Genomic DNA, 27,918 nt, shown 5'->3' with positions numbered 1-27,918 from the left:
CTTATTCATCCTGCATTTAGGCCCAAAACCTGTTGTTCTCACACATCTCCTCTACACTCCATTTACACACATGATACTTGTCTTTTGCCCTTTCTGCTTTACTTTTCCCTTCTCCCGTTCTCCGTCACTGTGCCATTCCTGTCACCCTTAGTGTCTCTTTGTTCTTCTCAGCCTAAGCAGAGTGAATAGAGCTAAGCCAGGGCTGAGGGCTGAGCCAGTGATCCCTGCCTGGAGAACTTAATTGTGTAATCTAGGGTCTTTTCTCTTGAGTATGTCAGCCCATGCTGGGTACACATGCATGAAGGACACCAGGGGAAATGTAATATTGATTGATTGACTGTGTCTTCAGCCAATGTATTCAGTGCTTGGCAGCACGTTGAGCCGAGACCAACAACATGAGATTAAAATGCAAAGTAGATGGGAGGGAAATATTAATAGTGCTGGGGTTTTTTTTTTTTTAGTTTTAAGTAGACACTTAAACATTTGCAAGGGAAAGTGTGACACATATTTGCTCCCAGTCATGCCCAACTGATCCAACTTTGCAAAGACACTGCTGGGTGACCTCATCTTTTATTACTGAGTGGTACTGTCACACATAACAGCTTCCACACACATATAAGCATTAGCAATGTAACTGAATACGAATGCATTATTCAGTATGACCAGATCATGTGTTCTAAATGGATTTAAACACAGATACAAATAGGAGGCACATTATTTCTTTCTTTCTTTCTTTCTTTCTTTTTTTTTTAAAGAAATTTACCAGAAAGGATCAGAGGGCCTTTGATTGAGTGTAGAGGTGTGCATTTGGGACTCAGATCCTGTGGGTTTTTACATTTGTGAAAAGATGTTTATTAACATGTATGTGTAGCATTGCTTTATACATTTGCAGCATTCCTTTATTCATCCTTAGTAACTCCTTGGTCAGGATTGTGGTAGTTGAAAGGAAGGAAGGAAGGAAGGAAGGAAGGAAGGAACGAATGAACGAACGAACGAACGAAGGAAGGAAGGAAGGAAGAAAGAAAGAAAGAAAGAAAGAAAGAAAGAAAGAAAGAAAGAAAGAAAGAAAGAAAGAAAGAAAGAAAGAAAGAAAGAAAGAAAGAAAGAAATCCAAGCCTTGCATTTAAAATCTGAATACACAGATGGATTTTGAGCACTAAACAGATACATTTATATTAATTTAATCTAAATTATGTTTTAAAACTATATAAAACATTAAATTAAACAGATTGAAGGTTCAGTGTGGTAAATACATGCCTCTTGATCTTATTATTGAAAACACAGTGAAGGAATTTTTGGAAATCAGTTTTAATCTAAAGACCCAGACAGGGGGTTAGCAAGCCCGTAGTCAATGAAGGAGTCCTAATAGGGGATGTCATTGCGCTAAACTGCAAGGGAAGCTTTTCAGGTGGAATGATGACAGGTTATATTTAGACAAATGTTGCATTTTTGTGCCACTAGCGCCATTAGTTATTGTCTTCTTGGGATTTTTTTTTTTTTTCTAATACATCCAGTTATATCAATACATTTTAGTTGAAGGTTTACCTGTTATGTACCGTTACTCTCTCTGCTTAGGGCATTGTTTGGTCTTCTTTTTAATCATGCTGCCAGTCAAAATAACAGCAACATATGAGGTATTAGTCAATTTATGCACCCGTATAGTTTTGCTGCTTCATGGGCTTTATGGGGTGTCATAACTGGCTGTGGTGATTTATGGCATATTATTGAATCAGTGCAGCATGCAGACCCATAGCTCATTATGAGATTACATTTGTGTACATCATAGCACACACAATGCACACAGAAAATCAAAGGAAAAAAAAAATAAGAGCAGTGCATACGAAAGGAAATTCAGGATAAATTGGCCATGGCCTGGCATATATCAAAGACCACTGCTGTTTGGCATATTAACACTGGCGTCCATAGCTTAGGAGGGACAAATTAAAATGTCAACAGCTTCACTCTATATCAAAACGAAAGACCAAACTCCTTACCTTCTGCCATCTGTCTTTCTTCTGCATCAGATAAAGGGGCACTACACACCACCCTGTAGCTGAACATTATTCTCTGCCTCACTGAATTCTCTCCTTTTTATTTCAAGAGCCAATCGTGATTAGCAGTCATTAACAAAATTAAGTATTTGGTACACATCTGCCTAGAAGTACAGCCAAGCAGTTGGACTGCAGTTTGGATGCCTGGAACATGGTTAGGGAAGAATAAGATTCCAGGTGTTCGTTCAGGAAAACATTAGCTATATTAGCTATACAATACATACAAATAAATGTATTGTACTCAGAGTTAGAGTTATGGTTGGTATCAAACGGCTTACATAATGAACCGCACACAGCTTTTATGCCCTTCAGTAATGTTTAATGGAAGAACAGATTCAGTTAGGAAGTATTCCTAATAGTATTTTCTCGAGTATACCTCAGGTCACAATGTATGGAGGTGTAGTGTTAGCTTTGCCTAAAATCCTGTGGATAACAACCTGGAATAATAAAATATAAAATACTGTTTATGAGGCTCTGTGGGCTCACTCTGTCACATCATATTTCACATTCATAGAGTTAGGAGTGATGTATGCATTTGTATATTTTCTTATGACATACAAAATAAAATGAAATCCAACTCAAACACCCACACACATTTTGAAGAATTTGCAATGATGTTTCTGAAAAAAAAAAAAAGAAGATTTCAATGTATAAATATCACTGAACCTGAAGCCACTGAATTTCAACCTCTGGGGAGCAAAGACCCACAAGTCAATTGAGACCTCTTCTCTTCTCTTCTCTTCCCTTCTCTTCTCTTCTCTTCTCTTCTCTTCTCTTCTCTTCTCTTCTCTTCTCTTCTCTTCTCTTCTCTTCTCTTCTCTTCTCTTCTCTTCTCTTCTCTTCTCTTCTCTTCTCTTCTCTTCTCTTCTCTTCTCTTCTCTTCTCTTCTCTTCTCTTCTCTTCTCTTCTCTTCTCTAGTCACAGGCTTCCCATACCCAACTACAGGGGCAACAGTGGCATATAGAGGTGCCCATTTGAGGGGACGGGGTCGTGCAGTCTACAACACGTTCCGTGCCGCACCTCCACCTCCCCCCATCCCTGCTTACGGAGCGTGAGTTCCACTATATAACGCTTGGTTTCCAGACGATATCATTCACATGTCAATGTCCTAGAGTATTTTTCTCATAGGCTAAGCCAGCCTATGTTTATTGTAATGCAGCTTTTATTATAATACCATGAGCCATGTTCTGTTCCTTGCAGGTCTGTGTGATTAAACAAAACACCATTCCTGCAACTGCTGAAAAAATACTGTCAAATTAAATTGCCCTTATATTTACAGTTAAATTGATTTGTTTCTCAGTCAAATGATGAACTGAATCCCGAGCATATCCGCTTGGTAATAGAGCAGAGGACATCAGAAAACAACAAGAATTTTCTAGCAGAAAATAACAATTACTCTACGATTGGAAAATGACCGTCATTTTTCATTTGCTCCAGTTTTTTGTCTTCTCAGCCTAGAGCACCCTTTTTTGTTTTGCCCTTTGAATTATTTCCTATCACTACTTCTACAGCAAAAGAAGTTGTTTATACACATTACACTGATGTTTCCTGCTTTCTTGTTTTTATTTTTGTCTCTCTCTTTTTTTTTTTATTCACAGTGTGGTTTACCAAGATGGCTTCTATGGTGCCGAGATCTATGTGAGTGCCTTTCCTCTGCCTTTTTAGCCGTTGTGCTTTGTTCTGATTCTGTAAACAGACAGAAAGAAAACAGTGCTTGTGCATGTTTCTGTAGTCATGTCTGCATGTCACCATACTTCCAGGGTCGTTAGGATGACACCCTTGTATGCCCTGTCAGTGGCCTGATGGAGAACTATAGCCTCCATGAGCAACTCTCTCCAGCATTGCTAGCATCTTATCTCTCTGCTCTGGTTGAACAGCTGCTACTGAATCTTTCATAAGGCTAGGGTCAACATAGGTAGCCTGCACAAATCCACTAGGACAACCCTTTCATGGTCACTGAGAGCCTTGTCAAGGTCTCCTATACATGTGCTTCCTTCCCATGGTGACACAGTGAAAGTACATGAAGTGAAATCTTCTCAGACATGCCCTCATTTTTAAGGCTGTAATACTGGTTACATGAATAGTGTGAACCATAGACGTGATCTCCCCCATTTCTTGGCTTCTGACTCGTTTGTGTTTCCTCAGCTGCCGTAGCTGATTGATTTCACTGGGAGGAAGGGCCATATCATGTTAGATAAGCTGGCTGCTTGAGTGTTTTTGTTTTGTTTTGTGAAGCACATTCTTATCTACTCCTCTCAGTTCATATTAAATTGTAGCCAAAAATTCTCCCATTCAATGCCAGGCCCATGCCCAAGCACAATTATTCTTGACAGGATGTCAGAAGGCATTAGACAGTCAGGTGATCAGAAGGAGTGAGAAAACATACCTCCCTTTCCCAGGATTATGTCACTAGAGGGAAAATGGGAAGGAATTCAAATCTTTCAGATTTAAAGAAAGGGAAAGCAGCCAAGACAGAATAATGATGCCCGTTCCTACAAGTTTTGGACAGATCTATAACTATAGAAGTCTATAGCTGCTTTAACATTCATCTCATAGCCAAATGTAAACAGAGCTCCGGAGTGGTGTGCTAAAGAAGAGCAAAACCTCTGTACAGTCTACTGTATACAAGGGTTTTTACAGTGACCTGATTTCTTTTTCTCTTTTGCTCTGCAGCACTTGATCTACACAGATGACTGTCTGACTTTAATCCACAACTGAAAAATGAGAGAGAGCATATATAATTTAGTGTTGAGTCTTGTATCAGAGGCTATGCTCAGTCTGACACACTCTGTGCCAGAGCCGCTATAATATATAGAAGAGATGTCAGAGAATGCAATAGCAAAGTGGAGATGGAAGAGCAGGGCTGTTTCATTTAAATAGACACTTTGGATAAACATCTAAGTGACTAAAGATACTTGCTCCCAGCAAGCAAATTCATTCAGTGTCTTTACAGCAAGGCATATTTGTATTGCATTTGCCCACAAAGCTTGTTCTGAGAACATGGTTATCAGCCGAAACCAGCTGGATTGCTGATCTTCTTTGGTGGTTAATGATCACGGCTAATGATATTTGATGCTGCTTGCAGCATGCCTATTAATAGCAGACTTATGTGAAGCAATTAATGGCTTTGTCAGATGTCATCTAATGCTTACACAAGCAATATTTAGTGTCTGTCATGCTTTGGCTTCTGTGGAGCACATTTCCTGTCAGGACAGCTCCCTTGGGCATCATGCCAAAGGATTCGTATTGGCCAGCCACATTAATTAAAAGGTCCTCCAATACTCAGCCAAATCTTTCATTTGGTTTCATTCACAGTAAGCAAGCATTGACTGGTTTTAAATGTTTATACCAGATTCCCACTTAAAATGCTGATCGATAGGCACCTAGTGCTACCATTTCGATTGATTGAATTGATGCTGAGCAGACAGGAATGTAGCAGGTAGCACGGCTATCACTGCACACAGAGTAGATAGGTATACGTGCTTGATTAGTGCACAGTGTGAACTATTGTGTGGAGTCATGCATTGCTGTTAGTGAGGGAATTGTAGCTGTGTATTGCAGATTCATTTTCTGCGTCATCTTGGTTTCTTAAATAAAAAAAAAGGCTAGCTCAGGGATGTTCAGTTTTTAACTGTGTTCAAGGTTTGCCATGTTTCTTTATTTATTTGTTTATGTATTTATTATACAGCTAAGGTTTTCTGTCTCCTGTGTTTCGACAGGGTGGCTATGCGGCATACAGGTATGCCCAACCAGCCGCAGCAGCTGCGGCAGCTTACAGTGACAGGTAAGAGTCTTCCAGCTTCCTCCCTGTCCCAGGGCATTATTGCTTACTGCTTACATTTGCTGTCCTCAGTAGAATTTCTCGTGTTTAATTCTATTTGGAACTGTAGCAGATGTCCTCACATCTGGTATTTTTTCAGTGATGTAGCTTAACCTTCTCCCAGTGCACATTAGTACACCAATAAGTAAATCATCCACATAAAGATGTTGATAACATTTGGAAGTACTAGCATGTTTGAACAGGGACAATAATTATTGTCTCTGTAGGGTTTGACTGTGAGTCCAGTCTTTCATCACTCTCACATAGCTATCTATCATTCCTGCAAAATGTTTTTACTGAATATTGCTTTATTGCTGACGATTACAAGAAAGATAACCTGCAAGGGGAAATGGTTAAAACGAGGGCAGGGGATGTGATGAAAATAATCAACATCAGAGCGGTGTGATGGTTGATACTTTTACAATAATAACACATCCGAAAGTGTTTTATTCCTCTTACGCCACAGCAGTTTGCTAACAAAAGAAAACTTAACTTTACTAATTAAGTTCACTTTATGCTATAGTTGCATTTAATGTTGTGGAACGCTCACACGATAAGCTTTTTTTTTAATTATCACTTAGGTTAATGCAGCTATTAAAGGTCATTTTTCACACGCCTCTATTTAATAAAACTGTGATTAAAAATGCACGTTTTTTTCCTGTGTTTAAATGCAGACCACTACAAAGAACTGACATCCTTCAATGCATGTGAAACAAACGTCTCATCACGGTCTCATCATATCGATGATTATACACGTTCTTCGATAAATAACAATGGATTTTTTAGTAAGTTAATATTAGCCTTAGGTTATATGGAGAAAATGCCATACAGTTCCTTGTGAATGAGTTTCTATAGGAACAGTAATATATTAGAACACGAGCATTAATATATGCATGATTGTGTGATTTGGATAATAGCTGGACCTACTGTCAGAGCTCTGTTGTTATAGAAAATTAATCAGCAGCACTGTGGTATAAATTGTATTAGCATCTTAGATACATACATTCATAATCTTGCACCCAAGTGAGCGTACTTCCTAGAGCTTTGGCCACTTATCTCAGACCTGTAGGGCTGTGTGTGCATGTGTGTTTGTGAGGGTGGGATGTGTGTTTGAGGAGCAGGGTGGTGCCGTGTTGTCAGTAATTTATCTGGGACCTGTGGGGACCCTGTCAGGTTGGATCAGGGCAGACGCTGGTTTAATCTGGGCGAGATTGAGCGTGTCAGTGGCGATAAGGCCCAGCCATGCCCACTAGCCTGAAGAGCACAGATAATGTAAGATTTATCAGAGGCAAGCGCTGATCCACATCAGAGCAGGTGAAGAGACTGGCGTTCTGCTGCAGTGATTTCAGCCGCCTCTTCTCTTCATGCTCTCATTCCTCCCGTTGCCTCTTACTCTATCATTCTGTCCTCCCACAAGCCCCCTTCTGCAAAAAAAAAGCATTTCTTCTGTATTCTCTTTATTATTTAACAGGTCTTCTCTACGTGATATTTATTTATTTGATATTTTATGGAGCAGATCACTGGAGGCAGAGTGTTACAGCTACAAAATCAAATTTTATCATTTTTTATTTTGCTTACCTCAGATGTCGTGACTCTATAATATATATGGTGTATTCAATTTTGGACTAAAACTACAAGTAATAGAAGATTGTGAATATCAATTAGCAGCATACGGACCGCAAGGCAAAATCATCAAACCTTTGCCCTTAAACCAGGACAAATAGATTTGTCTTTGGTGTCTGATACTGTGTGACACTGTTGTGTATAACTGAATCCATAAGTACTTTATTTACACACACACGTTCCATATTAAAGGAAAAACTTTGTTGCCATGGTTCCATGAGTCCACCTGCCCTGAATCAGTGCCAATGAATGCAGAAGTATTCTGACTGGAAGATAAAAAACAATGTAAAGCATATGATATGGCCTTCACAGTCACCCGATCTCAACTCTATTAACCTTTGTGTTTTGTTCACACTTTGGACCCTTGGGTACTGTTCTGGTCAAATTCACCTGGGACAATGTTGGGTTTTTAAAACAAGGTCCTTTACACATATTTTCGTTATCTCAATTCCAAACAATATAGATAACATTTGTGATTAAGTTGTGCTTAAGTAATTAAGTGTCATTCATTTTTGTGATAAAGTTATAATTTTAGTAACAAAATTTACTCTAATTAAGGCCTTGGTGCCATAAATCTCGAAAAAAAAATTGAAATGCATCCATGTTTTAATTCATCTTTATTGTTTTGAATTGATTTATAGGTGTATTTGATAAAATCTTTGCAATTTGAACTATAGGATAATTCTGTTATTTTATTGCATTTATTTTATTATAAATGAAATAATCTGATAATGTAATTTGAGGCAAGTCTGTGATGACTTCCACATGCACTTTGCCTGATACCAATTTGAGGTTATTTGCTGATAGCTGCATTACTTTCATGCTGTTTTTTTTTTTCCAGAAAAAAGCTCCATTGCAAAATACGACTGAACTACATTCTGTTGACATTCAGTTTCAGTTGATTGGTTAAAATGAAGTGAATAAATAATTAGCATTAATTACCTTTTCTCTAAACTATTCTTTTACTCTGAAGTTTTAATATGAATTCTGTCAAGAGAGCAGGAACTCATGCTAGGTGGAATAACTTGGTAATGGTGATGTGTTTAATACTCATGGCACGTCCAATCCTGTTTACTTTAAGCAAAATGATTTTTTTTTAATAATTTAGTTTATGAAATGATGAATGAATATACTCCTAGTAAACTGCATTTTGATGTGGAGCTTTAGATGATTTACCTCCTGATAGTTTACAGTGTAAGTCTAATTTGTTCAGAATGGCCAGGCTCCATATTGACCTGGGGATTCCCAGGTGAAGCACACACAGACACTGAAAATCCTGTGTGACAAAAACCTGGTCAGATTCGATAGCATTTCCATGTGAAATAGCCATGTCTGGGCTAAGGATTTCCCCCGTCTCCTCTTTTCTCCTCGCTCAGTCCCTGCCCTTAGCCCTGGCCTTGCAATGCCTTATCTGCTCCCCACAGGCCCTCATTTGCAAGCATGTGTTGGGGAAAAGTAAACAAATGAAGAAGGGAAGTGTTGGAAGTAAATAAATAAATAAGTGAACAAGTGAGGCCCATCATGGAGGAATTAGTTCCAACCCGCCAACAATGAAAAGTGTTAGAGAAACAGCCATCCCCAGTGCAGGCTGGGCAAACAAGGCAGGGCAGAGGAGCATGGCCAGAATGAAAAGAGCTACACACACACATACACACACACCAAATATATCTTAAGCGCATTCACTCTTCCAGCTTCCCTTCTGTTCTCTTTATTCATTTTCTCCATTCACATGTTCCACTCAAATTTATATAACTTTTGCCACATCCTGAAAGATGAAATGCTCACTACTTTTTCACCTAAACATCATATGACTGCAGACGTGTTTTCCCCATACCTTTACCTTTATACTATACCGCATTCATTCAAGCAGACAGTAGTGTTTTCCCCAAAAGATCAGGAATTAAAAACAAAGCTGATCTATCTATTGAAATATTAACTGACACCTCCATATTCTCCACTCTTTCTACAGCTATGGCAGAGTCTATGCAACAGCAGACCCTTATCACCACACGATTGGACCTGCAGCCACATACAGTGTGGGAACTATGGTAAGTCTTGCTTCCAGAAAAATGAATCTGTTATAGCACAGACACAAATACTCCTGACTTCATGCACCTAGTTTCATGATGTTACTCGAGCAGTTGCTCAACTTATGTGATCAGATAATAAAAAAGCAAAACAAGTCATTGTGGCAAGACATCGACGAAAGCTTTAGCAATGTAAACAGAGTAATAAAAGTATGAAGTTGGGGTGATTGTGGATTCTGTGTTGTGACGGCAAGCACAGCCTATGAACCTGACAACGGAGAATATTTTACTCGCCTCATTTTACTTGTCTTCCCAGGTATGTATCAGTTTGTCCTGAATAATTGAACATTGAATCTCAGTTCCCTAGTAATTGAAAGGGGATGTTCTGTCTCAAAGGTGATATTGAACTGAACTTGATTAATTCAATCAACTGATTTAAGAGTTAAGTCCAACCCATTTTACTGTCCATATGAGAACAATCAACTTGTTGTGAGGATAGTTGTTCTGTTAATGGTTGTTTTTAGCTAGCTTTTGCAGCTAACATCAAAGATGAAAAATTCTAAAACTCCTATCCGTGCAAACTAAAACAATTGTACAATATGTTTGTTTTGGGTTTTTATTTGTTTTTATGGTTGTGGGTAGGGATATATCCAAAGATTTATGACCATCAAGCGCGTGCAGCAGCGTGCCAAGGGATATTAAAGAATAGCAAAAGATATAGAGAGCAGGAAAGACCAAAAAGATTTCATTGCTTTCACCTTCCCATGCCCATGGGGCTTATTGGACAAACACTCTGCCTAAGACAAATGGCTGGAATTTACCAAGCCGACATGCGTGTGATTCTCAAAACAGTGATTCCCAGTGCAGCTGCTAGCTAAAAGCTTTCATTAATTAAGACCATTTTTTCCTCTTCATTTACTTAATTAAAACTGTGGCCTGTGTTGATTTTTTTTTCCTTCCTTCTTCCTCTTCCTTTTTCAAAACCTCCTCCCTTTCTCATGACCATAATTTCTTGGTCTAAAGCACAACAAATAGCGAATTTGGAGTTGGATATGGGGCAATAATAGGTCTTTACAGCTCTGACTAGTGTACAGAGCAAACTGGTAGCAACTAAAGGAGCTGATAGGATTCACCACTGAATCTCCAGCCAGGAAAATTAACAGAATTTAACTATATTTGATCATCAAATCTCATATGCCCCAAAGAGGGTAAAGTAAGTTTGTTTTCCTTCAATCTCTGGGATCGGGATTGATGAGAATTCATGCTAACTTTTGAGGCATGAGCAATTCTTATAGAAAGGCTGGAGATGGAGGCTTTGAAGTTGATACACTGGGTCTGAGCAGCAGTCCAGTTAAAACAGAGCAGTGAGAATGTGCTTAATGTACCCCAGGACATCTCTGATCAAATAAACCTGAGGACTAGAGAAACTATCCTCTGGGCAGGACAACTATATTGAGCCTTTAAAGAGAACCATCTCCTTGCTCTCTGTGGGTTTGAAGAGAGTTGTTAGGCCAAGATAAAGGATATTAATACTGTTTATATGGCTATAAATCATTTAGTATTGTTGGATTTTATTTTTTTTTATCCATACCTTCTTAAATGTAATAAGATATATGTTTTAACTGAAGATTGTGTGTGAACTGCTTTAGTCGCTACCTGCTTTAACTTTAAGAGTACATGGGAGCTCAGAAACCCATTAGCCATGGAATTAAATCTGCCACAGCGAAGCAAACAGATGATTTATTAAGAAAAAAGGAAGAAGAAATGGAAGGAAACAGAACCCAAATACTTTACACTGATTGGAACCTTTTTTTTTTTCATCTTTGATGTTGCAGGCTAGCCTATACAGAGGAGGGTACAGTCGCTTCACTCCATACTAAAGACAGAAAATTCATCCCCAGACAAAACAAAAAGCAAACAAAAATGCAAACAACCCACCTTCTCCTTTCCTGGGAAAGTAAATAGAACAAAATGCTTCCAGGTTACCATCGACCCCACCTTGTACACCCTTTCAAGTCAAACCTCTTAACATTTGTGCAATTTTCTCATGTTTTCTCTGGTGCGTGTATGTGTGTGCCTCACTGTTGTATTGATTTGGAATCTGTTTTGTTTGTATTGAAATGCGTGGGCCAAGACAGGAGGGGCTGAATGACAGCTTGTGGGGAGGAGAGATGCTGTTCAATGAGCTTTCTCATTTAGTCTGGCCTTAGATTTATGGGCATGAGCTCAGCTGATTTATGTTATGAGAGCGTGAAGGGAGAAGGCCTCGCACTGGCTTTATGTGTATTACTCAATGGAACTGCACTAAGCAACATGTGCAAAGCAACTATCCGGCCAGAAATACAAGCATATTTAATTCTCTGCTCTTCCTTGACTAATACAAAAAAGAAGCCATCTGGTTGTATCACAAGCATTCAGTTGCGGTTCAGTAGGAACGATAGATACACTATAAATAATAATATACACTATAAATATCACTCTTGTTTTTTGAAGGGGGTATTTTTCCTTACTGTTACTAGATTATGAGAGACCGTCTAACTCATTTTAACCCCTTTTCTAAAAGGGAAAGGGAAACTGTGAAGGGATTTGTTTAGAAAGCTTCCTAATTATGGAACAGTGGCTGTTTTGCCCTTCTGCTGAAAATCGTACATCTGTTATAATCTTTCAAATTCTGTTTTACTTTAAAACAAAAAGCTCATTGACACAGATCTCTCCTCACCTCACAGTAACCAATACAATGTCTTCATGTCAGTTTTATTAACATTTTTATGAAATCCTTATTCACAAACCCATGCTGATGTTAATGTGACATTTTACAGTATTCCTGTCAAGAAATAATATACTGTTAACCCAATTGTATTCCATTGCTACAGACCAGCATAATATTTCACAAAATTGTAAATGCAATTCAGTTAGTTTAATTTTTTTTTTTTTTTTTTTTTTGGCTCATCGCTTATGAAAGATGCTGATGTTTTCAAGTGATCGATAATAAAATATGTTTTCTAAGCTTATATATGCTTAGAAAACATAAGAAGCATAAACTTTACCATAATTATATTCAAATTGAAATGGAACAAAACAGTACTCTATAAAATCTCTTTTAGTGGAACAGAGCTCTTATGTTCATAATCAAGTGCCCTGCGGAAGACTTTCCGGTATGAGTGTGCACTTAATCACAGCTATTATCTCCAGCTCTTATCTCATTCTGTAAATAAACATCGAGTATTAATATCACAAAGGTAGAGCACATTGGTACTACATGGTCTGTTGCACCCTCTAGCTGATAAAATCTTGAAATCCCACTGCAGCTTAAATGAAGACAGTGAAGGCATAGTGGTGTGCTGTTGAAATATTCATTGCTGTTGTGGCACACATTTCTTCTTAAAGGTCACTCTTGCAATGAGATGCTGAAATACAATCATGAGATAAAACTGTTAAGAAAAAAAAAAAAGGCAAAAAGTGCCAAGTAAGTTTAAAATGAGAAACAAGGAGGAGGCTTCCCTTTCCCTTGAGATTCTGCACATTTTGCAGAGATGAAGCACCACAGGGTACTGAGCAACATGTTCAGCTATTGATTTGCTGTTGAGGTACTTGTTAAGCGCTTGGTGTGTCCCGCCGAGTCATATATTTCTGGAACATTATTAGCTGGCCAAAAAATGTATAGGTGGCTTCAGAATCCTTAATAAGACAGCAACAATTTAAGAGTTCTTTCCAAGAGGAAGGGAGAGTAAGATGAACAGGTTAGGTTTTGAGAAAATCAATCGAACCTTATCAGACATGGTCTGTACCTCCTCTCAGGTAAGATCCATATGTTACCCATGTCACACTATCCTAGATTGAATCACCCCGAGAGAGCGGTTGTTACCCTTGAAAGGTATTTAGTTTGTCGTTTGCTTACATGTGCATACCTCGAGTTTATTCTAGCATTTTAGTCGTGTTTCTTGCGAATCAGGGCCATTTTTCCTCCCAGTGGAGAAGTGGAGAAGTTCACAGGTGAAAAGCTCTCTCTCAAGGTGACATTATGCTCAGACCCAGCACTTTGTAGAAAGCCAGTGATAAGACATGCTAGGCCTTTAGAGAACATACTGTGAGAGAGAGTGAGTAAGAGAGAGAACGAGTGGGAGAAGCCAATAATCCTTTCTGTGAAATAGGGCCTCTCTCGTTTCCAAGTTGTTCAGGGCGTTGATCATGTCCCTGAGGCTCAGAAGCAGCTCACATCCCCATACACTGACACACACTCTGCCCAGTAAATAGCTGCCTGCTCACTTCAAATGGAATAGAAAGGTGGGAGTTATAGAAGAAAGGGAGAAAAGATTCAGGACGGAGGGGCAGCATCCAAAGCAATTTACTCCACAGATTAAAGATAACACCATTGAGTCAATAACCACTGATCTCATTTGAAGATACACCAGGCTTACCCTGCGCATAGCGCTGCTGTTCAGCTCGTTCTATTACCATAGCAGTTGTGGCTGCAGACACACCATTCTCCTGCTAGACTGAAATCACATGCAGCCTATTGTAAAACAGTGATTGGATGCAGTGCTTCCCCTGATTTGAAGAAAAAATCTACCATACAACATAATATTTCACTTAAATAAGCTTCCTCTTCACATCCACCAACACCTCCTCACCTCTATGAGCTTCGCCGTCTTCTTTGAAAAGAATTTTCTTTTGTATTGATAAAAAGAAATAAAGTTGAGCCGCTGAGCCCAACCCTTTCCTTGCTACTATAATGCCGGTTAAATATTTAATAAGTTTCTTATGAACACTGCTAAGATAATGACGGTAACATCAAGTACAATTATTAACACATTTATCATTGTTAAATGTTATTTTTAAAAATAAAAAAATACTGACAGATCAACAAAATCATTTTACAGTAGGAAAATAAAGTCTAAACCCAGCACCTCGACACACATCAGGCATTTTTCTGTAGGTTTTCAGTGTTAAGTAATGAAATAAATGTTTTTGTTGCGTTTTTTTTGGGATGGTACCTCAAAATACAGTGCCTCCAAGCTGAAAATGTTGCTAGGCTTTCTTAGATAAAAAAAAAAAAAACAAGCTCTGTGGGAATGGAATACAAGGCTAGTGCTACCAAAATGACTGCTACCATAAGCTGTAAATAACACTGAAATAGGTTTTACATCCATGCTTGCACTTTATCAGTTTTAAACCAGTTTCTTCTTCTTGTTGTTGGTGGTGGTGGTGGTGTTTCTTTCTTTTAATTCATCAATGTATATATCCATTTTTTTTTTCTAACAAGGTCAACCCTAGATTGATCTGAAGATGTATACTTGTGTGTAACAATAGATATATTAGCATATTTAAGAAAGCATAGCTCTGCTGTAGTGCTTCAAACTTAGAGAAACAAAGCAAACAATGTATTCTTCCTTTTATAAACTAATAAAATAAACCTACAGATATTCCATTGTGAATTTTTTTATATATCTATGTAAAATGTTCAATCATATTTCTTTATACGTTTTTTGTTTTTTTTTTTGAAAAGAGAACTGATTATGTCTAAATGTGTTAGAATAATAACTCTGTGCTGTGCAGTTGGGCTATATAAATGTGTTTATATGATGTTTCCAAATAACTTGAAGGTATTAAATCTGCCCTCTGACATTTGTTCCATTTTCATTTCAATTAAAGACTCATTTCATTTCAGCAACTATAACACAAAATCAAAGAAGGGTAATTTAGCCTGACTTATTCATACACACATGTCCTGATTTACTTAAGGCTTGTGTGACCAGAAAGACCTGAAAACATGTACCCTGACAGGATGTACAAAGAATTGTGTCTTTCACATGAGCATTTCACATAGAATCATAGCTTGTTCATTGTGGGCACTTTACTTCAAAAGCATGCTATTTTAGGGTGTTCTTACTCAAGGTGTGAAATGCAAATCAATTAATTTGGCAGCGACGCTGTAATTGACCAACCCTCAAAGCCACTTCGTGAATAGCCAATGCGTGCACAAATTAATATATCCGAAGGGCACTGAGCGTTAAATTTACAGAAGCCACCAAGTAAAGACCAGATTTGAATATTTCCTGTCTTCATAATGAGCTGTAAATGATGTTTTCGATTTTCAAAATCATGACTTAGTATTAATTATTACTGAGGTATTATTACATTTATTAGATTTTTCTGCATATTCGTGTTTCTCATGCCAGCAGCGTTGAATTGGTTTTCTTTCACAAATACTTTATTAATGTAATCTACACTTATGTCTACAAACATTTATTCATTTATTCATTTATTCATGACATATTTTAATATGTTTTCTTTTTGTTGTTTTTTTTTTTTTTTACCCGACCTGTCTCACTTGTCTTTAGTTGCCGCAATACTTGAGTTTCACGTTCAGTTTACTCTTACAGGAGTCTTTTGGAGATCGGTATTCACTGCGGCTGCCAGGAATATTTAGTACACGCAAGAAACCTCATTTCCATAATGTTTCCTCCCCCTACTTTGCATATGATGTAATTCACACAATTATTCTTTGTAAATCAGCCACAACATGCCCACTATCTGCATGCACAATTTACCCCCACTGCACATGCAAAGGAGTTCTCGTTATTTTGGATTTTAATAAATCAGAGCCCAATTGTTTAACGTCCAATCCATTCTAAAATATCTGTCTACTAGTTTACTTCCAGAATCCTACTGATACATAACTATGCAGAAATGTACAAATCCTTTGGTTGTTTGTTTGTTTTTTATTTTACTGGTTCTTATTTGCAGTATAGGCATTTTGTCTATATTAAACAGAATTATATGCATCATGGTGTATTATTACTCAATTATAACTCCATTAGCCATTCATGTGATTCAGTATTTAGAGAGTGAGGCTAAATAGCACTGAAAAAGAGAGAGTGCTTAGAGGACAGTTTGCTGGCATCAGAATGAATGTGTGAGCTTGCAGATTGTCATGATGGAAGTCTTCATTTTGCACGGATGCTGCAAGAAGCTATTAAATGATTGCCCGTCTAATTGGCTCTGTTAATGCAGTCATTTGTAAGATGGCACCATGGGCCAAGGGCCAGTACAAAATGGCAGCACCATTTCTGTAATCGAATTTGCTCAAATTATGGTGACAAAAGTTTTAAAATAGTCGCCAGTTTCACCACAAGGTAAAGATAAAAATTAGCAAAAAAATTCTGAGCACTGCAATTCATTTGAAATTTTGTGCAAGGCAATAATATAGTGATAGTATCTGGACTGATGAAATGCAATGGAAAGTGACACTAGTATGGCAATAGAAATGTTACAGGTGTTTGTACACCTCAGATATTCTTGAAGCAAACATGGAAAACACACCTGTATTGTAGATGTCATGTCATTAATGCACATCTAATTTAGTCATGCAATTACAGAGTAATTTAAATTTAATATATATGTTTGTTTGTTTGTTTGTTTGTTTGTTTGTTTTAATTTAAACATGCAGTTTTTTCTCTGCCAGGGGAATTTTTTTGTAAATGTTTATAAAAAAAAAAAGTCAACAAAAATGTACTTGTATAACTATATTACACTATTAGATCCTCTTTTATATGTGTATGTCACCTGTGTATTTGCTGCTCAGCTCATGTGCAATGTGTACTGGACATTTTCAATGTTTCAGGTCATACCGTGTGAAAACATTGACAGGTAGTAAGATTTTACACTTATCTATTGGTTATGGACTCTGATGAAGACTCTGTAGTTATAGATCTGTACAATTCTGTACAGTATAGCATTGTAAAGATGTTTTTGTGTCTAAATAAAAACACAATTCTAGCATGTGTGTCCTCAATGTGAACGTAATCGATCTTAATTGATGTCAGACACTGTACATAGGATACTCTTTACAGAAATGGGTATATATGAAAGCATTAGAAATTTTAACTATTACTTAGGACTTTAGAGATTGCATGTGTTTCAATGTCTAAAGCAGAATCATTTGAAAGAGAATCTGTACCCGGTCACAGATGAGTAGGCAGCGGCTCGGGCGTCTCTGGTAACGCTTTCTCCGAGTCTATTTCTGTCTGTGTTTGTCAAGCAAGAGAGCAGAGCCCATCATGAGTCTGTGTAAGAGATAAAGTGGCTCATGTCGAGAACAGAAGCCCATCATGGGGCTTGATCAGTATGCCAGAGCACATCTGTGGGCTCCTCCAGGGAGGGCTGAGCAACAACAAAGTGATGTTAAAATTAAAGTTGGCCTGCATGCTCGTGAGCCTCTTCAGTGCAGTGCCACATCTCCCTAAATTAGAGAGCTTCTGTCAGGAAGAGAGCCCCAGGACACCTTGGACTCCCGGTCTTGCTCCTGATCTTCTCCTACTCTCACCATCTCTCTGTTGTTCTGTTTCTCCGACTGTCTAACATCTGCCTGTCTTTCGCCGTGGAAACCGTTGCTCTTCTTGTTTATTGTCATCCTTCATAAAACTACTTTGTTATCTTTGATTTTGCCAAAGCTCCTTTAATGTGTCTTGCTTTCTGTTCAGCCCCTCTGTATTAGGATTTGTGGATAATCCGGAAAGGCGTGTTTGGAATTATATCCAGGGATTATGTCTGATATTTCTGATATAATTTCTGAGACCATACAATTAGCAGAATGTAATAAGCAGCTTTTTTTTCATCACAGTAGGTTTTGTTTTATTGTTTAATTAGTTCAGCTGTTTAACAAGTGCATGTTAACATTCAGTGGCTTACAGGATAACGTTTCACTAATCAGCATGTTTTTATGTTTCTAGTAAATAAAAGAGAAAAAGAGGAATCATAGAAGAGGCGGACAACGGCTAAATAGTGGACGACAAGAAGGATTAAGGTGGCGATACAAAACAAAACACATAAAAATACAAAAACACATAAAAAGAAGGATCCCTTCCACCAAGGCTGTGAGTTGAAGGCATCATATCGTGATGGAGACATGAATGACAGCCAAGCTGTGAAGCGGAGGAAGAATTAGCCTTCACCTGTGACAGCCTGGCTGGGTGGAGGACGAGACAAGAGCTCATCATAAAAACTTTTTTTATTTTTCTAAACTTTTTTAAGTTTGTGATCTCAAAAAGAGTAAAAGATGAGTGTATATATATAAATATATATAAATCTATATAGCGATATATGTATGTATAAATATGTTATAAAATGTTACAAAAAAACTCAGCAGAGGTAAACGATGCATGAATGCAGCGCTGTTGGAGAGGGGGGTTGAGGGGGCGTGGTTGTTTCCTCACCCCCTCTCCTTTTGCAGACTAGCTTATCCTGCCCTTAAGACTGGGTGGAGGGAAAAGGGTAAGACAAGTGGGCTGCAGCCTCTTTAGACACAAGTCTGGCAGCCTGGCTTCGTCTAGGGCTCCAGTGTGTGGTAGGCCTGAGTCTTCCATCACTGACCTTCTGCTATGGGTCAGAAGTGACAGCTAATGCCTCGGTGGACAAAGGCTAAGTTCCTGTTGAACAGCATTACATCCCAGAGAGAAAGGTCAAGGGCCTTTAGTCATTGATGTAGGCCTGAAAAAGAAGCTTTTATTCACTCCTTCGCCCTCCATTTCTCCTAAATGTCAGTATCGTTGGCTTAAAGCAGTTTTATAAACTTGACATGAATTTGAAAAGAAATCATTTTTAATTTGAGAATTTTGCAAATATAGATCCACTGTACTGTAATTACGTTTCATGCCAATGTCAAGAGATAATACTTTTAAAAGACTTTAAAATTTGTTATCATATAATATTATAATTTAAATAGGAGAGGCAGGTCGAGTCAAGAAACTGTAAATATACCACCAAAAGCCTGTCCACAAAAACAAAACAAAAAAAAGAGTGCTAGAGATGTCTTTGAGGCCGTTCCCATGCAGTGTGTGATAAATTGTCATTATGAATACTTTAGTGGTTACGGTTGAGTGTGGCAATTGCCAAAGTTACAAGACCATCTAATGACCATCTCCATCCTTAAATGAAAAGATGCAGTTCATACAGGCATTCATGCTGTCTGACAACCCTCTGTTTTCAGTAGCACAATGTGTAAAGGCCCAGTGAAGAAAAATGGGCGCACTGAGACATACAAGGCTGTGTGTGTGCGTGTGTGTGTGTGTGTGTGTGTATGTGTGTGTGCGCGCGTGTGTGTGTGCGTGTGTGTGTGTGATATAGTGTGTCGGCCTGGAATGGTCACAGTGGAGTAAGTGGGAAATGGGTGGAAAGGGGCTTCACTGATTCGTGGCCCCAGTGCTACCAAAAAGCATTACATTGTAGTGTTGTTGTGGAGGTGGCCATGTTGTGTAGTAAACCACTTTTGTACATGGTGTCAGGGGGCTACAAATTAAGACAATTGGAGCTGTCTGCTTTGTATTGTCACAGGAGTTTGGCCATCCATCTTGAAAATGGGCTCTTGCCTGCTATAATGTGGGAAACAAAGTGAGATGGGAGGTAGTTTTAGTCAAAGGGTTGCAAGCGAAATTTTACTAAAGTCTGTTACCTTTCTACTTCTACTGAGCTCCACTTTAGTGATATCCATATATAGTTAAACATTGTACTAATAACATGCTGCTGAGCATGGGTCAAATGTCAATTGTAGCCATTTACTAATGTTGTATTATTGTATTACAAGTATGGAGAAAAAAAAAACATTTCTATATGAATATATCTATTTGTGACTTTGCGACCCTTCAAACGATGATTTTATTTCTTGTTTTCAATGGTGGTTCAGGTTTTGCACTGTTAGTGTACTGAGAGATTTTTACTTCGGTGGCATTTCTCTGTCTGTCTGATTCTTTGTTTCAGCTATTGAATGTACTTCAAATTCTTGAACTTTTTAGGTATATGTCCTTATTTTTTAAGTAGTACTTTGTAAATGTATGTACATGGTCTAGCTAGTCTCTGTTCTGGTACTGGACCTGAGTTCTAATGGAGATGTCTGTGTTGACTACTGTTATATGACGGAAAAAAAAAAAATGGAGCACTCCAGGACAGTGTGATCAGTCAAAATTGGTTCACCGATGTGCTTCAAGAAAAGGAACAATGTGCTGAGGTCAATAAGAAAACAGCAAGATGTTTTTGTTGATGCAAAATGTGAAAAATTTACTTACATGCAAAAGCTTCCTGTTACGATGTATTACTCTATATGTAAAATTAAAACATGAAAATGTTTTTTTTTTTATGTGACATGCAAATCAGACATGCTGATTTTCCAGGATTTTGGTTCAGACAAAGAATGGTACATTTAATAGTGTGTAGGTAAGCCTCTTCTCCAAATGCCATTCCCAAGCTTTGCAAAATCATGAGCTTCCTTGGACTCAGGTGTTATGTCAAGACAGAACTTACACGTTTCACACCATGAAAATATAACTCCTCTTCGCTGCATTTTTGCTTTCAGAACAATACTTTGTTTTCTATCAAGCTGGCAACTCGTATCTCAGTGATTGTAGTACATTAAAGGTAACTATACACTGGGCAATGGAGGCACTTGTTCGCCTGTTAGAGGAGAGTTATGGAGCATCAGCATGTATCAGCAGTGGCGGATGGGAGCTAACCGTCAAGACAAGCTGTTTCAGGGACACTAAATCCGACTGGACGATTCTGTACTGAAAGAGACTGTAACTGAACAAAGTAACAAAAGATGTCAATTTCACAGAGATCCAAGACCTCTGGATTTATTTCTTTGCTTTTGTCTGTATGACATATATCTTGTTTACATGTCCTGGTTTTAGACCGCTGTAAGGTGTGTATCAGCCCTTGCACTGTATCTTTCGGCTTGTTGTCTTCACCCTGTGCTCTTGTTCCTTCCTTGAAGTCTGAAGACATGTCCACCTAAGCACCAAAGTCAGCTCACCCTGTCTTCCTTAACCCAAAGCCAAAAGGCAATGCAAACTCTAGTGTGCTCATACTCCTCCCTTTAGCTTAAGCTGAAATGAAACTTGTGCTTCTCTAACATTCCCTCATCCAAAATTTGTCTTCCTACCAGGCCCAAGCGCAGTTATGCAGACAACTTTGTCAAACTCGGATTGATTAAGGAATCTAATCTTTATAAACACAAACCTAAATCTAGATCAGCAGTCACACACCCTCTCCACAATCTGCAGCCATGTGTGTCTTCACCAGTTCCCTAAGCACAAAGGTTTGAATGGGGTGTGAGAAGGCCATCTCAGTGAAAGAGTATCCATGAATCCATCCATCTGTTCCATTCATCTGTCAATCCATCCAGTGTCTATGTGCTTCCAGCCCCTTTATTTTCTACAAATGTACAAAATCTCCTTCTACTGTCAGCTCAATACAAAATGTGTTATATTTAAAAAAAAAAAAAAAAAAAGAAAAACAAAACAGTGTTCTTATTGTGCTACACTGGCTCAATGTAACAACAAAGCTATTTTTAATATTTTCAGGTTATTTTCTTCATAAATATTTTGCAGTTGTTCCAAATAAGTACAAGTTTAGAAAAAAAAATAAGCAGAAAAATCAATATTGAAAATGAAAAGACTGTTCTGGGTCTAACTTTGCATTTGAGTTGTTCTCTTTCTGTATGCTTCCAATGTGCTTCAGACAACCAGTACTATTTATTATATCATTATCTTATGATTATTATCATCATGATTAATATGATTATTAATAAATATTTCTTTCTTCAACAAACAGTCTTCGTTCTTTTAATGTTTACAGATATTTAGAGAAACGGCATGTCTCGTTTCAAATATTGCATGGTATCTAAATTCAACTCCCGAGTTATTGACAACCATTCAGAAAAATAAGTACAACTTAATATATAAAATAAGAAACAGTAATAGATGTATTCCTGCTTCACTCCCAGTGTTCTAGATAAAGGGGTTACTTCAAATTGAACAAATCGATGAAAATAAGAAGTAGATGCAAGTATTTTTAAGTTAACATAAAAAGGTTTTTCTTAATTTTTTTTTCAGCTAAACCTTGGTTTTAAAATTATTCCACTGCAACAAATAATATTAGGTGAAGCTTCCATAGCACTAAGCTTGGAAATTTCAGTTCCAAATTTGTGCACTATGCCCCTTTTCAAACCCTGACCACAGGTTTATAATAAAGTTAAAGATACATTAAATTGGCCATTGTATAAGAGGGTATAAGAGTATAAGCTTTTCCTGTATTTCTATGTTGATTTGTATGCATGTTTGGTGATCTATTTGTGATGAAGTTTTATATGAATATTTGCCAGAGGCAACTGAGATTTTGGCAGTCACTGGGTGGAATTAATGATATAATTAACCTTCACTCTTCAAGATCCACTACCAAGCAATGTTCCACTAACATATTATATTGGTTATGGGGATCCTTGTACAAAATGCTATTGTTTTACCAAGCAGAAAGTGTTCATTGTAATTGAATTGATAATTTGGTTTTGGTTTAAAATACATTACAGGTATGGTGGCCGAGAAGTGCAAAACAAAACAACAAATCAGAAAACAAAATAACAAAACTGAAAACAAAACAACAAATCAGAAAACAAAACAACAAAGGCAAAAACAAAAAAACAAATCAGAAAACAAAACAACAAATCAGAAAACAAAACAACAAAGGCAAAAACAAAAAAACAAATCAGAAAACAAAACAACAAATCAGAAAACAAAATAACAAATCAGAAAACAAAACAACAAATCCAAAAACACAACGACAATTCAGACAAAACAGAAAAGGTAGGTATAGTTTGTGAATGGAATTCTTAACGCTGATTGGACGAGACATCTGTCGCTCAAGCTATACGTATACAAGTAGGAAATTGTGTATGTAACTTTATTTCTTGTACATGTGTGGAGTTCTGTGTTCACTTTAAATCATTTTTTAGATAGTGCAACTTTAAATCTTTTAAAGAAAATAACAAACATATATTTATAATAAAGTGGAATTCATTCAATGCTACCTTGAGGAAGGACGCTCATATGCCGTGATTTTGAATATCCTGATAGTGTATCATGGCATAAGATTAGTTTACGATGTCTAAAAACACCGAGCTGCAGAGCTGCACTCATATACATGCGAACTGACTTCCTACTGCTGCAGCCTGCTGAACTTCCATGTATCTTGAGTGACAGATGTTGTTTTCTGATTTGTTGTTTTGTTTTTGGTTTTGTTATTTTGTTTTGCACTTCTCGGCCACCGTACACAAGTCCCCTTGTACTATAATTACATTGACCATTAATTAATTATTGAAATATTATTATTAAAACACTTCTGAAATTGAGAATATTTGTTGCTTATTGCTCCATTGCAGCTTGTCATTTCAAGCTAATTTTTTTATTTATTTCTTTGTTTAGATCTTGACTGGATAAATTAAGTCTACATACTAACCTTGTGCTCCTCAGAGGAGACCTATAAAAACTCATATGGACATTTACATTTTAGACACAGGTATTGGATTAAGTTACGGTATATTAGGTAGTACATCTCCAAATGGAAGTTATTGGGAATTAGTATCAATGTGATCAGTAAATAATCAGTAATTATTATCAATGAGTCATAGATAGCTAGTAGTTTCACAGAGGAAACATAAGACTCAGTAATTAGTGTTTTAGACCCTAAAGTAATTAGTAATTACTGCTTAGTTAATAATGAACTCCTGCTTGCCTACTTGTTGAGTAATTAAGTAGTAGTTAATAGGAGTAAAATAAGCGTTAATACTCATTTGTTGCTACTTAGTTGCCTGTTACACAGGTAGATGAACATAGTGTTACTGTGGAGTTGACTTTGTGCACTCTGGGTAAAAAGAAAACATTTGATTTCAGTATCACTGTGAGGATTTTCATTTACCAGTGTTGTTTTCAACTTCTCATATTAACAGATTTAGGCAACTTTTGTTATCTAAATTGCCATAACCCATGTTCAGCTGCCAAGACTTACTACTGCTAGATATTTGCTAGCACCATTCCAATTTCAGTGTTTGTTCTAACATAACACATGACATAAAACGCAACTGTTTGTTAATATTACATGTAAAATCGATGCATATTTAATGCCCTTGGACAGGACAGCAAATGTTGTGTAAACCGACTACTCAACTTTGAGAACAAGGCAGTGCTCGTCTGGTGTGTAGGCAATGCCGGTGTTAAGATTCAGAATCGCGAGTGAAAAGGATGATGAGATTTTTAGGCCAATTTGTCTTAAATCCCCAGACGACCATAAGATAGAGTGTACCTGTCCATTCCTCGGATGATCATTTACCTACACAAAGCAAATGCACCATTGATCTCTCCTCTCTGTCCTCCAAAACAACACAAATACATGCACTCATCTACACTAACAAACAAGGTTTCACTCTCCACATTGATCCCATGTTTCAGTACTTTTTCATCACCTCGTTATACATGCTGTGCAGAGTCTAGTCCAATCAAACAAAGCTTTACATCTCTGCTAGACGTCACCTGAGGAACTGGATGAAAAACACTAGCCTCGAATCATCAGAACCAACAGTGTGTGCTTAAGACACAGAGCTCCTCGCTTACTGTTTCTCCTTCTCTTTCAGTTCTTCATGCCTGCCATTTAATTTATGTTCTAATTATGAAAAGGAGCTTACTCTTTCCTATGACCACTTTGGTGGAGTAAGCCTCTCTGATCCTTCTGTCTTGAATTACAGGTAGAGGTGCATAAAGCTTGAGTTCTTAGAGGTCAGACTTTGAACATAGACTGTTAAGGCTCCAACTGGAGCTTCTGGAACATTCACACATCTTGCATTAGTTCATCCTGCTTGCCAATACCTGGAACACTTCCATTTAGAAAAGGAGACGTGGTTTTTTTGCCAGCATTAGAAGAATTGGTTTCTTTGATATGAAAGCTTGATGCACAGGGTTTCAGACTCATAGCATAAGCAGGCCACCGCTGACATAAAGCGATAAAGCTGCCATTCCCTGGATGAAGGCTATTAAGAGTACATGCCTGCTAGCCCACTGTGCACTGCTGGGCTTACATTAATTACATGTGAATATTCTATGTTACAACAGGACATATCCTTTCTTCTGAACACTCAGAGAGAGAGGGAGAAGTGAGCGAAAAAAAACTGCCAAAGCATTAATACTAATCACTGGTGCGGTAAATTAATTTTGGATTGCTTCTCTGGGTTCGTACAAAATTGTTTTGTTGAGGGTAAAAAGGAGATTAAGGCTTTAATTATACTTGGAAATTAATTCCAGAAAATAAATCTGCAGTTCTAAAGGGCTCTCTTTCATGGGGCTTATGTGGTGTCTGTCATGTGTTGAGTTTTTAATGAGAGGCAGCTGACACAGTAAGAATCACCTACTGTCAATATTGTGACTATTATTGTCACTACATTAAATCAAAGTTCATTACTTTATGGCCTATAAACACTGAAGACATGCAGTACATATAAAGTATACTTACAGTATATTAAATGTGTCTTAGATGTATTGTCTAGTACTTTTTCTTTTCTTAATTAAGCTTTCCTGAAAGTCTGAAATTAGAGTCAATTTCTGCGCCATGATGCAACGTAGTGTCTTCAGTGTACGAACATTTGCAGGTGTTTCTATATTTTTAGGGATATCTCAGTAATGTAGCTCTGGAGCTAATCTCTTGGGAGTTTTGGTTTTTGGTTATTATATTTATACCTTCTGAATGATACCAGACAGTTTACTTGGTCTTAGCCGAATAGTTTCAGTTAAGCATCAGGCTGTGGTAAAGTTGAACTAAGGGAAAACAAGACAAAGTAAATGAGATGGAGACTGTGTGAGGGGGACCAGAAGAAATGTGCCCAATTCCGGCTCAAGGATAAGACTAGAGCCTGATATAGAGTAAATATTTACTCTAGACTTGATGGGTGGGAAACAGAGAGAGAGGGTTTGTTCCCCAGGCAAACTAAATGCTCATTCTGCTAAGTCTAGACATAAACATTACACACTCATCCAAATCTCACGTACTCTGTCCTACTAGTCCTGGCTTCTTTGTCTCCTTTGTTTGCTTGTTTAATTAAACACAGGTCAGTTTTCCTCCCCACACCTTTGGTCTGAGACTTCACTAATCTGCCATCACAACTCTATTACGCTGAATCTCTCTCTCTCTCTCTCTCTCTCTCTGTCTCTCTCACACTCACTCTCACACACACACTCCAGACACAAGGACAAACACCACAACTCCCCAGTGTGTGCTCTGCCTACAGGTCTCCAAATCCCCCCGCAAACACACCACCACATCAGTGCTGAGCTTCTGAGCTACTGCCAACTCACAGCTCAGTGAAGTCAGAGAACAAAATGAAGGAGGAAGCAAAAAGATGGTTTTCCACTCATTCAACTCCCTTGTCAGCTGTCATGCTTTGACATTCAATCTAGATTGTTCCAATTTGATATTTGTTTAACAGCTTGGGAAAGGACAGATAAAGCTTGGTAATGCCTTCTGTTACAGTACAATATGTCTTAAGTAAAACCCTTGTGAGTGTGAGTTACAGGTTTTGTGTATTAAACAGATAATTATAGAAAATAAACATAATCAAGAAAATAGGTAATTTGTTCTGTTTTATTTTGTGAAAGATAAATGGTAACTAAATTACACAAACAGTTACGTCATAATTAGTTAAAATAACAAGAAGGATCTGGCATCCCATCCATGGTTTATGGCCACTTTGTTTTCAGGATAATGCGGATGGATGGATGGATGGATGGATGGATGGATGGATGGATGATAAGAAGGCACCATCAGAATAGCAACACCTCCAAATCTGTGATGCTCAGTAATTCCAATCTTCATTGATGGGGAAAGGCATGTTTTACAACCCAGGAAAAGTTTCAGACTTCAGTGTCCAACAAGGGCTAGTATAACCCCTCATGAAAGCTGGTTATAGTGATTTTATGCTGCATGTGTCCTCCTATCCCAATGGATGTATATGTGCTTAGAGCATGACTGCATTGATTTTTTGAGCAGGGCAGAACCAGTAAGTCAGTGAGCTTCCCTTGGCACAGGGTATGGTAGTAGAAGAGGCTGCCCTTTATGAGATAGTACACCACTGGTAAAGCATCAGCATTCCCTTTTGAGTCTGGTTCCTCGCAAAGTTTCTGCTTCGTGTTGTCTTGAGTTCTAAATCTACATCAGGATTTGTGTAAACCTGATTTGTGACGATGTATATTGTTAAAAGCACTGTACAAATAATATATCTTTTTAAATTGAAGATACAGTTGCAGTCTGAGCGCAAAGGAAAAGAGTTTATTGTCACTATGATTTTACTGGGTTGTTTATCATACCTGGTACAATATGTTGGAATGAAGTGTAATATGTAACCTTTCCATGGCATTTAGCAAGGATATGGTGGCACTTACCGCATTGTTACTAGTAAGCAATTATCAGGTTATGAAGTGTTTTATGTCATTTATTACATATATTAAAACCTGTTAGTAATTTCAGAGTAATTTACTGTTATTATTCTTAGCTGTTAAAAATAGAAAATTAAAAAAAGATAGAAATTCTT

At 37.7% G+C, this 27,918-nt stretch overlaps 1 protein-coding gene across 12 annotated transcripts in view; it reads left to right on the top strand.

Annotated features, from left to right (window-relative positions):
• The window catches only part of rbfox3a (RNA binding fox-1 homolog 3a), a 320,348-nt gene extending 299,698 nt beyond the window's left edge, over positions 1 to 20,650 (top strand). For 9 of the 12 annotated variants that reach the window (XM_058406811.1, XM_058406818.1, XM_058406814.1 and 6 more), the window contains 5 exons: positions 2,970 to 3,102; positions 3,650 to 3,689; positions 5,771 to 5,835; positions 9,464 to 9,542; positions 11,357 to 17,300. In XM_058406811.1, the coding sequence (XP_058262794.1) occupies positions 2,970 to 3,102; positions 3,650 to 3,689; positions 5,771 to 5,835; positions 9,464 to 9,542; positions 11,357 to 11,401 (362 nt within the window). In that variant the 3' untranslated portion in view covers positions 11,402 to 17,300. Of the gene's footprint in view, positions 1 to 20; positions 2,940 to 2,969; positions 3,103 to 3,649; positions 3,690 to 5,770; positions 5,840 to 9,463; positions 9,543 to 11,356; positions 17,301 to 18,253 lie in introns of those variants that run through there. The other 3 variants (XM_058406813.1, XM_058406817.1, XM_058406819.1) reach the window with 3 other exon arrangements.
• The last annotated feature ends 7,268 nt before the right edge of the window (positions 20,651 to 27,918 follow it).

Source organism: Hemibagrus wyckioides, linkage group LG13 (genome assembly GCF_019097595.1).
Source record: "Hemibagrus wyckioides isolate EC202008001 linkage group LG13, SWU_Hwy_1.0, whole genome shotgun sequence".
Classification (NCBI taxonomy): domain Eukaryota; kingdom Metazoa; phylum Chordata; class Actinopteri; order Siluriformes; family Bagridae; genus Hemibagrus; species Hemibagrus wyckioides.
Note: the sequence above shows the minus strand (reverse complement) of the source record. Positions and strands in the feature narration are given on the sequence as shown.